The 16,047-nt window shown below is 41.5% G+C and overlaps 1 protein-coding gene across 1 annotated transcript; it reads right to left on the reverse strand.

Moving 5' to 3' along the window:
• Positions 1 to 12,342: 12,342 nt before the first annotated feature.
• Positions 12,343 to 15,198, reverse strand: LOC112224095 (homeobox protein Dlx3b). Its single transcript, XM_024387399.2, has 3 exons — positions 14,671 to 15,198; positions 13,708 to 13,892; positions 12,343 to 13,298 (listed from the first exon to the last, which is right to left on the reverse strand). The coding sequence occupies exons 1-3, from the start codon at positions 15,011 to 15,013 to the stop codon at positions 12,984 to 12,986; spliced, it is 843 nt and encodes a 280-aa protein (XP_024243167.1). The 5' UTR covers positions 15,014 to 15,198; the 3' UTR covers positions 12,343 to 12,983.
• Between the last annotated feature and the right edge of the window lie 849 nt (positions 15,199 to 16,047).

Raw genomic sequence — 16,047 nt, forward strand, 5'->3', positions numbered from 1 at the left:
CATTATGTGCCCTAAAATATGGAAATAGTATCCTCTGCATGTATACTTCGTATATTGGCGAATTTAGTACAACATCCGGAAACTGTTGGCATACTAACTATATCTATACTATGACCAATAAGCATACCATATACTCAATTCACGTAACAAACAGTAGTGTGGTTAGTATGAGTATTCGAACACAGTTTATCTCTAATAAATCACTGTGTGTTTATTTAATTCCCTGAGTAATCCCAAAGTCTTACTTCCGTACTACTCCCCTGTGGCGTGGTCTCTAGCCAAATGACTTGGACTTGAGTCTGTCTTTAGTCACAAATTTGATGACTTGAGACTTGAATTGATAGAAAATAATATATCTTGAGACTTGACTTGGACTTGGAGCCTCAAGACTCGGGTCTTGACTTTGACTTGAGGCTAATGCCTTGAAATTATCTGGACAGGTTTTTGTAACATTTTGTCACTCATTTTGTGGCACAGTCTCGCCGCCAGAGACAGTGGCTGCGTTTCAAACTCATAAAAGACACATCCTCGTCCACTCACCCTCACCTTATGCCCATGGGGGATTCCCCGCGGCCATATTTTTCAGCGGTCCAAATGATTAGCCAAGCAAGAGAAGTTTGCAATGTAAGCCCCTCAGCCCTCGTTTTTAATGGAGTTTGCGAGCGTACACTTTGGGGGCCTGAAACACCCCATAATTATACATGTGAGGATTGCACATCCGGTTCAGAAAAGTCCACCAAAACTTAAAACCTCGTCAATATGGAGAAGTCAACATACAAGCATAAGTATAAAAAAATGTAAATAAGTGAGAAATTGTGCTACTAATGCACAAACACGTCTCAATAAAGTAACAATGTTTTTATTTGGTTAGCTTTTGAAAATGGTATAAATAAAACAGAAGTTCCAGCTAGGCAGGCTAATGTTAGTTAGTTAATTTGCTAGCTATCATACAGTAGGCATATATTAATAATTATATAGTTAATATAAGAAGACATGCATCACAATTGACTGTAGAGCATATAAAGCACCCACAAGTTACCATTGGCTGAAAACACAATCATCGCTGGATGAACAAGAGACAAATTTCCGGGCAAGGGCAGTCCATCCTTCCTCCCTTGTCAGATGTCATGAAACGTCATCAGATGTGTCCACTTAATTTGAGGGCTGAGGGGAGAGGGTGTGTCTGTTAAGTGTTTGGAATGCAGCCCGTATCGCATTTGCAAAAAAAAACTGATTGGCTAGTGAAACGCAAGCTCGGCCCTCTGATTGAACCAGTAAACTGTCAATTAAGTTGGATGAGCTAGTGCAGGTATTCCCAAACTGTGTTACACGCCCAATGCCATCAGGGGTATGCCAAATAAAAATGTGATTCACATTTTAAAAATATATATATGTTATTTAAAAAAATAAAAATAAAATACATTTTCAAACAGTCCATTTATATTTTCCAACGGGGCTATACATTTGAGTGAGTTTTTTTTCTCGCCTGAGTAGCCTCGTTTCACTGACAAAAATTAAATTAAACCATCTAGTGTTCAGGGAAATAACAACACAATGTCAAATACAGGTAGCCTAGTGAAATAATTAACATCCAATCACATTAACCGTTAATCCCTCGCGGGAATTCCACTAACAGTCCGTATGTAGCCAAACGTAGCTGCTGCTCATTCCGTTTGCCCGAAAATTGTTAAATGGTTAAATAAAGTAAGGCCCGCGTCCATAGAGACACATACCAGGTCTACTGGTAGTACTGCTACTACCAGCAGTACTACACCTGCACCTGTCGACAACACAAGTTGTTCTGCTTCCACGAATACATCCAATGCTAGCATCAGTAATTCTACATTTGCTGTTAGCCCAGCTAGCATGGACACTGACAGTTGTGAATCTGATGCAGCCGAAGAGCTACTGTCCCCTTACCCGGGAAAGCACCGAACAACAGACAGGGACATTGGACCATCGAAGAGGCGCAAATATGATGAGAACTACATTGATTTGTGGTTCACTTATATTGGGAGTAGTGCCTTTCCACAGCCATAGTGTGTTGTATGTGCAAAAGTACTATCTCACAACTCAATGAAACCTTTAGGAACAAAACACACAAATTTGGAAAATAAGCCACATTAGTTTTTTTGTGAGAATTAAGACGACTTTTGAGTAGTAAGACCTGTATGAAAGCAACAGATACCATAAATAAGAAGGGTCTAGAAGCGTCTTATATGGTGAGCTACTGAGTGGCTAGTACAGGCAAGCCCCATACTATTGTGGAGGACTTCATTTGGAAGAATTAAGATCTGCTGCCGTAGATATGGCTGGGGCTATGCTGGAGGAAAGGCCAAAAAACTATACAGACAATGCCTTCACCAAACAACACTGTTTCACAACGCATCAGTGACATGGCAGGAGATGTTTTGAAACAATTACTGCTTCGCATGCAGGCCAGTGAATTATATGCGTTACAGCTGGATGAGTCAACAGACATGGCGGGCCTGGCACAGCTCCTGGTATATATCTGTTATGTTTATCAGGGTTAATTAAGGAAGACATCCTCTTCTGCAAACCACTGGAAACCAGGACAAAAGGAGAGGACATTTTTAAAGTACTGGACAGCTTTGTGACATCAAATGGACTTTGGTGGTCAAGATGTGTTGGTATCTGTACTGATGGCGCAAAAGCCATGACAGGGAGACATAGTGGAGTGGTAACACATGCAAGCAGTTGCTCCCAACGCCACTTGGGTGCACTGCGGCATCCACCGAGAGGCTCTTGCTGCCAAGGGAATGCCTGACAGCTTGAAAGACGTTTTGGACACTACAGTGAAAATGGTTACCTTTATTAAAGCAAGGCTGGTTATCAATGGGCAAAGTATTGACATGTTTTTTTTTTTAATTGAGAGACAAGCTTCAAGTTTTCTTTACTGACCATCATTGTCACTTGTCTGACAGCTTGCATAATGATGAGTTTCTCAAATCAAATCAAATGTATTTATATAGCCCTTCTTACATCAGCTGATATCTCAAAGTGCTGTACAGAAACCCAGCCTAAAACCCCAAACAGCAAGCAATGCAGGTGTAGAAGCACGGTGGCTAGGAAAAACTCCCCAGAAAGGCCAAAACCTAGGAAGAAACCTAGAGAGGAACCAGGCTATGAGGGGTGGCCAGTCCTCTTCTTGCTGTGAAAGGGTGAAGATTTTAACAGAACATGGCCAAGATGTTCAAATGTTCATAAATGACCAGCATGGTCAAATAATAGTAATCACAGTGGTTGTCGAGGGTGCAACAAGTCAGCACCTCAGGAGTAAATGTCAGTTGGCTTTTCATAGCCGATCATTAAGAGTATCTCTACCTCTCCTGCTGTCTCTATAGAGTTGAAAACAGCAGGTCTGGGACAGGTAGCACGTCTGGTAAACAGATCAAGGTTCCATAGCCGCAGGCAGAACAGTTGAAACTGGAGCAGCAGCACGGCCAGGTGGACTGGGGACAGCAAGGAGTCATCATGCCAGGTAGTCCTGAGGCATGGTCCTAGGGCTCAGGTCCTCCGAGAGAGAGAAAGAAAGAAAGAGAGAATTAGAGAGAACATACTTAAATTCACATAGGACACTGGATAAGACAGGAGAAGTACTCCAGATATAACAGACTGACCCTAGCGCCCCGACACATAAACTACTGCAGCATAAATACTGGAGGCTGAGACAGGAGGGGTCAGTAGACAATGATAACCCCGGGCAGGGCCAAACAGGCAGGATATAACCCCACCCACTTTGCCAAAGCACAGACCCCACACCACTAGAGGGATATCTTCAACCACTAACTTACCATACTGAGACAAGGCCGAGTATAGCCCACAAAGATCTCCGCCACGACACAACCCAAGGGGGGGCGCCAACCCAGACAACTCCCACGACTGGCCTATCTGGATGATGCTTTTTCTCACCTGAATAATCTGAATCTAGGACCACAGGGACTCTCCGCAATTACATTCAATGTGCGGTAAAGTTGAAGATCTTCTCAGTTTGCATTAACAAGGACAACACACAGGTCTTTCCATCATTGTATGATTTTTTTGTGTGCAAATGAACTCAAGCTTACGGACAATGTCAAATGTTATATAGCTAGCGAATCACCTGAGTGTGTTGGGTGCGCAATTACGCAGGTACTTTCCAGGAATGCATGACACAAACAACTGGATTCGTTATCCCTTTCATGCCCTGCCTCCAGTCCACTTACCGATATCTGAACAAGAGAGCCTCATTGGAATTGCAACAAGCGGTTCTGTGAATATTGAATTTAATACATCTTCTTCGGGATAGGGTTGTTTTTTCTCAATTTCCACCTGACTGACGTGCCCAAAGTAAACTGCCTGTTGCTCAGGCCTTGAAGCCAGGACATGCATATAATGGTACCATTGGAAAGAAGACACTTTGTAGTTTGTAGAAATGTTTAAATAACGTAGGAGACTATAACACAATAGATGTGGTAGGAGAAAATTCAAAGAAAAACCAACCAGATTTTTTTTTGGAGAGCCCATGCTGTTACAATGAAAAGTATAGGGACATTCAGAAATCTAGCTCTCAGGGTGCAGTCCTATGGCTTCCACTGGGTGTCAGCACTCTATGTTCAAGGTTTCAGGCTTGTTTTTCCAAAATGAATAAGAATAATGTGTTTTAGTACTGGGGCACACTCTTGGAAATTTGTGTATGCGCGCGATGAAGAAAAGACGCACCTGCAAATATCGGTTTCCTATTGAACATACTTCTTTCCATATGAAATATTATAGTTTGATTACATTTTAGAGTATCTGAGGAGTCAATAGAAACACATTTTGACTTGTTTTAACAAAGTTTAGCGGTAGATTTTTGGATTCCTTTCTCTGCATGTTGAACGAGTGGATTACTCAAATCGATGGCACCAACTAAACTGACTTTTTGGGATATAAAGAAGGATTTTATCTAACAAAATGACACTACATGTTATAGCTGGGACCCTTTAGATGACAATTTATGAAACCTGTGCTGGTGGAAAAATATTTTGATGTGGGGCACCGTTCTCAAACAATCGCAATGGCATGCTTTCGCTGTACTGGCTACTGTAAATCAGACAGTGCAGTTGTAACGGAATTCCTCTTCTTCAAAGGAGGAGTAGCAAGGATCAGACCATTGTGCAGCGTGGTAAGTGTCCATAATGATATATTTAATAAATCAACAGAACACTGAACAAAATAACAAAAGTACAAACAAACAACCGAAACAGTCCCGTATGGTGAAAACACTAACACAGGATACAACCACCCACAAAACACAATAGAAAACAGGCTGCCTAAATATGGCTCCCAATCAGAGACAACGATTAACAGCTGCCTCTGATTGAGAACCATACCAGGCCAAACATAGAAATACCAAATCTTAGAAAAAAGAACATAGACAACCCACCCAACTCGGTGGGTTTTAGTACGCCTTGACCATACTAAAACAAAGACATAACAAAAGAACTAGGGTCAGAACATGACAGCAGTTAGATTAACAATAATTTAAGCTTTCAACTGATATAAGACACTTGTATGTACCTATATGTTTAATATCCATAATTTTTATGATTATTTATTTGAATTGCCCGCAATCCAGTTTCACCGGAAGTTGTCCCGCTAGCAGGACGCCTAGCCTTAAGAAGTTTCATAAGTATCAGAGTATCCTGCCTTGGAAAATCACGCTGTTAAGACACTGATGCCCTTTGCAACCACTTACCTATGTGAAAGTGGATTCTCGGCCCTCACTAGCATGAAAACTAAATACAGGCACAGACTATGTGTGGGAAAGGATTTAAGACTGAGATTCTCTCCAATACAACCCAACATTGCAGAGTTATGTGCATCCTTTCAAGCATACCATTAGCGTTAACCTGTGGTGAGTTATTCACAATTTTCGATGAACAAATAAGGTTTTATAGTAAGATGGTTATATAAAGAGTAAAATTATTGATTATTATTATTTGTACCCTGGTCCTATAAGAGCTCTTTGTCACTTCCCAAGAGCCGGATTGTGACAAAAACTCACACTCATTCTTATTTTTAAAACATTCACAATGCGTGTGTGGCAGGCTTACAATGATGGCAAAAAAACAACATTTGAGAGTGCGCTGACCCTGGTGCTAGAGGGGGTACACAACTGGAGGTTGAATGTTTGAAGGGTTACAGGACTATAAAAAGTTTGGGAACCACTAAGCTAGAGCATTGAGAAGGTTGGGGGAGGGGGGGACAATAGGACAACAAACCAAACACATTTTCTAGGCTACATATACCATTTGTATTTTATATTTATGTCTTTGAGAGTTCGATCTGGTCAATAACATACATTTACTGCATTGGACCAACATCTCCTTTCAAAAACATCTAATCTCTGCTTCAGGACCCAAAAATTGCGTGTCTTGACTGTTGACCTGACCAGTCATCAGCATTGGCGCGCAAAGGCGAGCGCACATCACCAGATTAGTGACCAGAAAGACCTTGTTTAATTTTCTCGGGTTTTGACTGGCAAAACAGAGTAGCCTACCTATGTTAATATTATCCATATAAAGTAGACGACACATTTAGCAATCTGCTACAGATGCATCTTTGCCACAGCAATACCTGGGGCCTAATTTATATCCGCGGCATAAATGTTACACTAAATATCTGGGTGCACAGAGATTTCTCTATTTGGCGCAAGACGTACAACCGCATGTTTCCCGTTATAAATCAGACCTGTCCTCTTAACTGTGCATGTGTGAACGAGCATTATAACTCCTCCCGAAAACCCCCCATACTTGTACCCTTTATGGCGACAATAACGCCCTTATTTGCTGATGTATAGTTTGGAAGTATTGGAATTAGGCCAAGACAGTAGGCTATCTAAAGGAAATAGCAATGTCGAATTAGATGAAATGTCTTTGAGATGTTGGCAGAATGTTTCCTTTTGCAGTGACATTTGCGGTATCTGACCGTTTCTGAAAGACTAAAACAATTGCAAATTGTTGTGGACCTGTAAACAGATCGTTTGAATGGAATAATGTGTTGCATTCACTTTTGCCCGAATTTAAATATGCTGCACTGCCCGCTAATTCTGAAAAATGTCATCTACAGTGGTAGCCTACACACTTCAACGCAAAATATGTTTTTAAAAAAACGCGCACCCTATCGGATGCATAGAGCAAAAAATTACATTTATAATAGCCTAACTAATAGTCCCAGGTAATTGAGAGATGCGCATGGTAATTTGGTGTATGGCTACTATGGGAATATCAACTCATGGCCAGAAAAGGAGAGGAATTTATTCCGCAATGGTTCTGATACAATACCGTTAAAAAGTTTGGGGTCACTTATAAATGTCCTTGTTTTTCGGGAAAACATGCATGGAATTAGTTGCAAAAGGATTAGGACATATAATCAAGACGTTGACAAGGTTATAAATAGTAATTGTGTCCTTCAAACTTTGATTTCGTCAAAGAATCCTCCATTTGCAGCATTCACCCCATGTTTCCTGAAGCTGGATAGTTAGATTGGCTTGATGGGCACTTCTTACGTACCATATGGTCAAGCTGCTCCCACAACAGCTCAATAGGGTTGAGATCCGGTGACTGTGCTGTCAACTCCATTATAAACACAATATCAGCTGACTGCTTCTTTCCTAAATAGTTCTTGCATAGTTTGGAGCTATGCTTTGGGTCATTGTCCTGTTGTAGGAGAAAATTTGCTCCATTTAAGCGCTGTCCACAGGACTTGGCATGGCATTGCAAAATGATGGAGTGATAGCCTTCCTTCTTCAAGATCCGTTTTACCCTGTACAAATCTCCCACTTTACTACCACCAAAGCACCACCAGACCATCACATTGCCTCCATCATGCTTGACAGATGGCATCAAGCACTCCTCTAGCATCTTTTCAATTTTTCTGCGTCTCATGAATGTTCTTCGTTGTGATCCAAACACCTCAAACTTAGATTCGCCTGTCCATAATACTTTTTTCCAATCTTCCTCTGTCCAGTGTCTGTGTTCTTTTGCCCATCTTAAATATTTAATTTTTATTGGCCAGTCTGAGATATGGCGTTTTCTTTGCAACTCTGCCTAGAAGGCCAGCATCCTGGAGTAGCCTCTTCACTGTTGACATTGAGAAGGGTGTTTTGCGGGTATTATTTAATGAAGCTGCCAGTTGAGGACTTGTGAGGTGCCTGTTTCTCAAACTAGACACTAATTTACTTGTCCTCTTGTTCAGTTGTGCACCAGGGCCTCCCACTCTTTGTATTCTTGTTAGAACCAGTTTGCGCTGTTCTGTGAAGGAAGTAGTTTGAGATCTTCAGTTTCTTGGCAATTTTTCGCATGGAATAGCCTTCATTTCTCAGAACAAGAATAGGCTGACTAGTTTCAGAAGAAAGTTATTTGTTTCTGGCCATTTTGAGCCTGTAATCGAACCCACAAATGCTGATGCTCCAGATACTCAACTAGTCTAAAGGCCAGTTTTATTGCTTCTTTAATCAGGACAAAAGTTTTTCAGCTATGCTAGCATAATTGCAAAAGGGTTTTCTAATGATCACTTAGCCTTTTGAAATTATAAACTTGGATTAGCTAACACAATTTGCAATTGGAACACAGGAGTGCGTAAGGACCAACGCCGTGGATGAGAAACAGATACGTGGAGTCAACATTTAATAAGGAACAGACATGAAACACGACAGGCACAGCGTCAGCACATGGGCAAAACAACGGCATTCGACAATCAATGCAGCAGCGGGGAACAGAGATGGGGAACTGAAAAATATAGGGGAGGTAATAAGCAGGGGATTGAGACCAGGTGAGTCCAATAATACGCTGATGCACGTGATGGGGAAAGGCAGGTGTGCCTAATGCTGGGGAGCCTGGCGGGCGCCAGGGAGTGGGAGCGGGAGGAGGCGTGACAGAGTAATGGTTGCTGATAATGGGCGCTGTACGCCTATGTAAATATTCCATTAAATATCATCCGTTTCCAATAGTCATTTACAATATTAACGATGTCTACACGGTATTTCTAATCAATTTGATGTTATTTTAATGGACAACAAAATGTGATTTTCTTTCAAAAACAAGAACATTTTTAAGTGACCCCAAACTTTTTGAACGGTAGTGTAAGTATTACGTTCATAAATGAAATATTGCCTACGCTAGAAATCACATGACAGTACTCAGACGTAGCCTACAAACGTCAATGGAAAAGGTGAACCGTCTGATCTACCGTAGGATCGGATCGCATAGAACAAAATAGACTACTTGAAAGACCTTATCTATTTACTACTGTGTAGTGGGTCCTATTAAATGAGAGATGGGACGAGTGGTAGTCTATCCAAATCTGTTGTTGGCCTATAGGCTATTTTGTGAGTAGCCTATGAAACCATCACAGTCAGAAATGGTGAGGACTGTATTCTGCAATGATCATGGACATGAAATAAATAATAGGAAATATATTTCTATTTCAAATTATTTTAGAATTCAAAGAATGTACTAATGGCAAATGATTGCACCTTGTTATTACATTTAGCTAGACCTACCTGTTTTTTGTTGTTATGAATAAGAGTGTCATCATATATTCCTAATTTGCAAAAGGCTACTAGGCTACTTTTTTTGCCTTGCAATGCAAGACTTCAACCACTAGCAACTGTGAGTACGCATGGTCTAGAAACTGTGAGTACACATGGTCTAGAAACTGTGAGTACGCATGGTCTAGAAACTGTGAGTACGCATGGTCTAGAAACTGTGAGTAGGCATGGTCTAGAAACTGTGAGTAGGCATGGTCTAGAAACTGTGAGTACGCATGGTCTAGAAACTGTGAGTACGCATGGTCAAGAAACTGTGAGTAGGCATGGTCTAGAAACTGTGAGTACGCATGTCCTAGAAACTGTGAGTACGCATGGTCTACGCAGTATAAGCACATCCCCACTTCAAGTTCAGTTTTCATAAATGCCAGCTTTTGCGTGAAAATTGGTTCACACATGTTTTGGGGCATATTTTGTTAATTTGCAAAGTTTATGGCTGTAACATTCAACCTTCAATACTTATGGGATTAAGATGTAACATACTCTGGCGAATTAATTGCGATATTTGTGAGGAAGAAAAAGGCTACAAACAGAGAGCATGCTTTCCATCCGATCCTGCAACCTCCGCTGCATCGGCCCACAGGTAGGCCATATGATCCTGCAACCTCCGCTGCCCATAGGCCCACAGGTAGGCCATATGATCCTGCAACCTCCGCTGCATAGGCCCACAGGTAGGCCATATGATCCTGCAACCTCCGCTGCATCGGCCCACAGGTAGGCCATATGATCCTGCTAGCACTGCTGCATCGGCCCACAGGTAGGCCATATGATCCTGCAACCTCCGCTGCATCGGCCCACAGGTAGGCCATATGATCCTGCAACCTCCGCTGCATCGGCCCACAGGTAGGCCATATGATCCTGCAACCTCTGCTGCATCGGCCCACAGGTAGGCCATATGATCCTGCAACCTCCGCTGCATCGGCCCACAGGTAGGCCATATGATCCTGCAACCTCCGCTGCATCGGCCCACAGGTAGGCCATATGATCCTGCAACCTCCGCTGCATCGGCCCACAGGTAGGCCATATGATCCTGCAACCTCCGCTGCATCGGCCCACAGGTAGGCCAAATGATCCTGCTAGCTCCGCTGCATAGGCCCACAGGTAGGCCATATGATCCTGCTAGCCCACTGCATAGGCCCACAGGTAGGCCATATGATCCTGCAACCTCCGCTGCATCGGCCCACAGGTAGGCCAAATGATCCTGCTAGCTCCGCTGCATAGGCCCACAGGTAGGCCATATGATCCTGCTAGCTCCACTGCATAGGCCCACAGGTAGGCCATATGATCCTGCTAGCTCCGCTGCATAGGCCCACAGGTAGGCCATATGATACTGCTAGCTCCGCTGCATAGGCCCACAGGTAGGCCATATGATCCTGCTAGCTCCGCTGCATAGGCCCATAGGTAGGCCATATGATCCTGCTAGGTCCGCTGCATAGGCCCACAGGTAGGCCATATGATCCTGCTAGCTCCGCTGCATAGGCCCACAGGTAGGCCATATGATCCTGCTAGCTCCGCTGCATAGGCCCACAGGTAGGCCATATGATCCTGCTAGCTCTGAACTCCAAAGTGACAATGTGACATAATATCCCTAGTTGATATTGACTGCTAACATGAATGACTTTCAGCTCAAAATCTAGGTGTAAAACGCTGTTTATTTTTCTATATCTTGCGTTTTGTAAATGCTTGATCGTTTATGGCTGTCAGGATATGCTGCATTTGCGCAGCGGTGTTCGCCCTGTGCGCGCGTGCATGTGCGTGCAATGGGGCCGCTTTGAACCACTCCTTTTTGGGGGTTGTGGATCAAAAAGTGTGAAAACCACTGAGCTAGTGAACAATTGCTGATTTGATGTACAGTTATAGGACACGGTACAGCGCAAACGTCAAATTGTAGGGAGAGGGGATTACCAAAATAATAAATATGCAGCTCCAAAAACTGTTTGGTGGTCAAGAATATGAACCGTTTACTTTGCAAGCTCACCAGCAATGGGGCAAGACCCTAACCCTAACACAGGACTAACGGTCTTTTGGTATGTTCAAATTGCTTGAAATTAATAATTTAGTTATGAAGCTTGAATTTTGAATTTGTTGTTAAAATGAATTATTACATAATCAAAATGTGTTGTAGACAAAATAATGAAAAGGGCTGTCTGGTAGCCTCAATACATAGACAAAGAGTTGTAGTTGAAGAAAGTTATTGCCTGAAGCCTATATATTTATTTTACTTGACTTGAAAAAAACTTGTAACTCGACTTGCTCTTTAAATGCACGACTTGGACTTGACTCAAGACTCGACCGGTTGTAATAGGACTTGGACCTTGTGACTTGAGACTTGCTCTATTCTTTCTTGTAATCTGACAACAGAATACTAATAAAATCAAGAGACTCAAGCAAGTCTGTTTGCCTTTCTCCTCCAATGGCTTCTTTGCACGCAGCCCTAAAAACCAAACCTGAAGCGATTATGACTGTATCAACCTTCAGGGAGAAAGGCAAGCTGTCACACAGACCGATTTAACCCTTTCCTGGCGTTGGCCATTTGGTGCAACACTCAGCATTGAAGAAAACAGTTATTTAAATGAAACATTTACGAGATAGTATCAACAAATCTAAAACACACGTAGAATTAAGCTGCCACGTTTGTTCTATTATTTCCTGTCGACTGGACAAGCCAAATACAGAGGAAACAATTCAAATATGTGATTAATTCAAAGTGAGGAAAAACGTTGAAGAAAATGGACAAGTGAAAAACAATATTCAATTGATATCTTTATTTGTTTTGACAGAAAGACAATAAAAACATACTAATTGCAACAATAATATAAAAAGGTTTGCAGCACCACAGTGCAGTACTTCCATTCCAAACAAATATGATCTTAGTGGTTCTGCTTTCTATTAACACCTATGTACAGCCTTCGACATTTTGTCGGCTACAAATCGATATAAATTATGACCTGAGTTTCTGACGTGCGCTCTGCAAACCCATAACCATGATATGGATCAACTGCACAGTTTTTTCATGATTAAGTTTTGGATCTTGTTAAAATATGATTTTGCATAGTCATTTACAAAAAGAAAAAAAGAAATACAATGGAAGTGATAAATAATTTAAAACCACGCCAGACTTCCTTTAAATAGGCTACAAGTGTTTCGACATCTCTTATGTGCTTGTGAATTTGAGACTGAGTTTTGAAATATTCCCATGGTAGGTAGCCTGCAGGAGAAATGGTTTACCCAACGTTTCAGGGAAATGCCTACTGCGCTCAACATTATCCAAAATAACCAATGCTTCACCTTTGTCAAGGTCTACGCCCAAAACCGGCCAGTTTATACTTTTAGAGCTCTATAAAGTTCCGTTGATTTGGAAGGGCCTCGTATTAAAACTCTATAGTCTTTGTTAATAAGCAGCCCCAACGCTTTGCTGTGGTACTACTGGGTGGTGCACTGCGCCCGGGTGCTGTAGATGCGATCCCTGTTGGTACCAGTGGTTGTTATAATCCTCCAGGTAGGGGGGCGACGAGCAGAGGGGTGGCTGCGGGATTTGGGGCCTGCTGGGCGGGGTAGTGAGAGAGTTATTGTCCCAGACCGTCGGGGATGGCGGGGAGTTGCACGCCATGGAGTCGCTGGCGTTTGGGCTGTGGTCAAGGGGAACCTCTCCGTTCTTGTAGAGCTTCTTGAATTTGGATCTCCGGTTTTGGAACCAAATCTTGACCTGTTAGGGAAAATATTAACGTTGTTAGTCTAAATGTCGTGTCAAAAGAGGAAAATATCATTTTCAGCAAAACATCTGCATTTTAAATAGTCAAATAATCATAGTGGCCTCGGTCTAAATATAAAGCTAGGCCTATAGGCCTACATTATAAGGACATCTGGCCAAGAACACACATAAAATAATTGCGTGAAAAAATGTGGCCAATATTCAAATGCAATGTAATACCCAATGCTTTTTGACAATACAAACATTTGTCAATGAAAAATAGCCTATAGGCTTCCGATGATTAATTTGGCGAGTTATGCTAGATATGAGACATTTCACTATTTGAGGACAACCTACAGAAGTCAAGTTATTATGAGTTAAGGGTGACTGCACTTACAATGTGTGTAATCGTCATGATATTTACCTGTGTCTGCGTCAGTCCCATTTGAGCAGCAAGTTCGGCTCTCTCGGGGAGGGCGAGGTACTGCGCTTTCTGAAAACGTCTCTGCAACGCTGCTAGTTGGTAGCTGGAATAAATTGTTCTCGGCTTGCGGATTTTCTTTGGTTTTCCATTCACCATACGAACTTCAGGCTCGGGTTCTTCTTTCACTATAAAGAAAGAAGCAACAATTGTTTCATTAGTTCTTAGTATTAGTTATGGAAAACATTTAAACAATGTATTAATAATAATGACAATAAGTCATCATCATGATAAACTTCATGTTATTATTGTGTTAATTAATATATTATTACTATAATCTTTATTACATTGTTATAGGCTAGTTGAAGTTGCAATAGCAATGTTTTCATGAGTGGTGCAACGCTCAAATAAATGGAACAAGTCTTGATCATGCTCAACATGCAATAATAGCCTCACATAATAGGTCAGTGATTTGTATAATAACCCTAAATATCTGCCCAGTGATTCGCAGACAGTTGCTATCAGTGCAATTACTAACCATAATCGTTTTACGACTACCAGTTAATAGCTGTCTATTCTTTATCAAAAGCCATCAATTAGCAGCATGGTTCCAACTTCAGTATTGTAGTTTTACTAGTAACTTGTAATAAATCCCACCTTTACAAAATATAAATGTAACAATTTAAATGAATGTCTGAAACCCAAATATGACTTTTCACCCTTACAATGTTTTCGCTATCTCTGCTATCTCATTCTATTTCTTTCAGCTGTAACAGTCTACCAGTATAGATTACACCAATGCAAATGTTTCTCAATTTAGCGGGCCTATATAATATAAAACTTCCCAAGACACTACCCTAATGTTTTTCCAGAGTATGCATGCATTCGTCTCTCTCTCTCTTAACACATACAACGAAACAGGAAAAATATAACAGAGAAATAATTCAAATATGTTTAAGTATTTACCTGAGCTTTGAGGCGAAGCCTGCAGATGATCTCTGTTGTAATGTCCATATTGTCTGTAGGAATTTGTGTAAGGATATTCAGACTTGGTGGGATAAACTCCTGCACCACCCATTCCATTCAGGTTAAATTGGTGATGGTAGGCATTCATTTGTTGCCCGTAGGTTTGACTCTGGTAATATTCGTGATGGCTGTGAGCCGTCTGGCCGCTGTAGTAGCCCATGTCCGTGACTGAAGACTCGGGGAGAGTCGGAGAGTCCTTGGAGCTCGGATGGCAACTCATAGATCCGGGGAGATCGGTCAAAATGCTCGCTACCTTCTTCTCATAAGTCTGTCCGCTCATCATGGGTCGCAGCCCTCCAAAGAAAATAAAGTCCACGATAATTCGTAAACACAGGACGTTTGTGTAGTAGTGTTCAAAGAAATCGCAGTGAATAGATGTAGTCAGTCGTACCCTGAACGCAAGTCCTTGGAGAGCAAGTCCTTCTCAAACTCTCCTAGCTGTAGTAACTCGATTGTGGCAGCACTCTACACCAGTGAAACTGAATTATAGAGCGCTGGGATGGATGCTGCGTTCTCATTGGCTTCAGTCAATCCTTTTTTATTTTTTTAATCTCTCCCTCTTGCCCTCAAGGCGAAATGGTGGCGCTCAATAAATCCTACCCTTGGACTAAAGTGCCAAAACACACATGTCTTTTGGCGCTCCAGGTTTGTCTTTTCAACCTGGACCCAGGGGTAGATGTAACATAGCAAATGTAAATCCACAACACTCCAATTAGTATGATTTGTTACCTTTCATATGGTATGTATTAATTTGTGGATGTCCATCTACCATTTCCTATGATATAATACGAATTACAATTTGCATGATATGTTACCAATTGCAAGTATTACAATATGTTATGAATTGCAATTTGTACAATATGTTACGAATTTGCCAAATGTATAATATGTTACAAATTCCAATTTGTTAGCCAGGTGTTAGCTATGTGGCTAATGTTAGCTAGGCTAGGGGTTGGGGTTAGGACATAGGTGAAGGATATGCTAACATGCTAAATAGTTGAAAAGTAGCTAAAAAGTAGTAAGTAGTTGCATACTAAGATAATAATTAGCTAAAATTCAAAAGTTGTCTGTGATGAGATTTGAACACGCAACCTTTTGGATGTTAGATCTTTGAGTTACATTTCCACCCATACTTTTGTTTTTGCCTTAAGTAACCTATTGTCATATGTAACCTTACCAAACATAACATATCATACTAATTTGAATGTCCCGGATTTACGTTTACTATTTTATGTCTAGTCTATGAGACCAGGCTGGTCTTTTAGAGACAATTTAGAGTTATTTAGCTGTTGACAGCATCACTCAAAAGCATATAAC

The sequence above is a fragment of the Oncorhynchus tshawytscha genome, linkage group LG25, assembly GCF_018296145.1.
Source record: "Oncorhynchus tshawytscha isolate Ot180627B linkage group LG25, Otsh_v2.0, whole genome shotgun sequence".
NCBI lineage: Eukaryota > Metazoa > Chordata > Actinopteri > Salmoniformes > Salmonidae > Oncorhynchus > Oncorhynchus tshawytscha.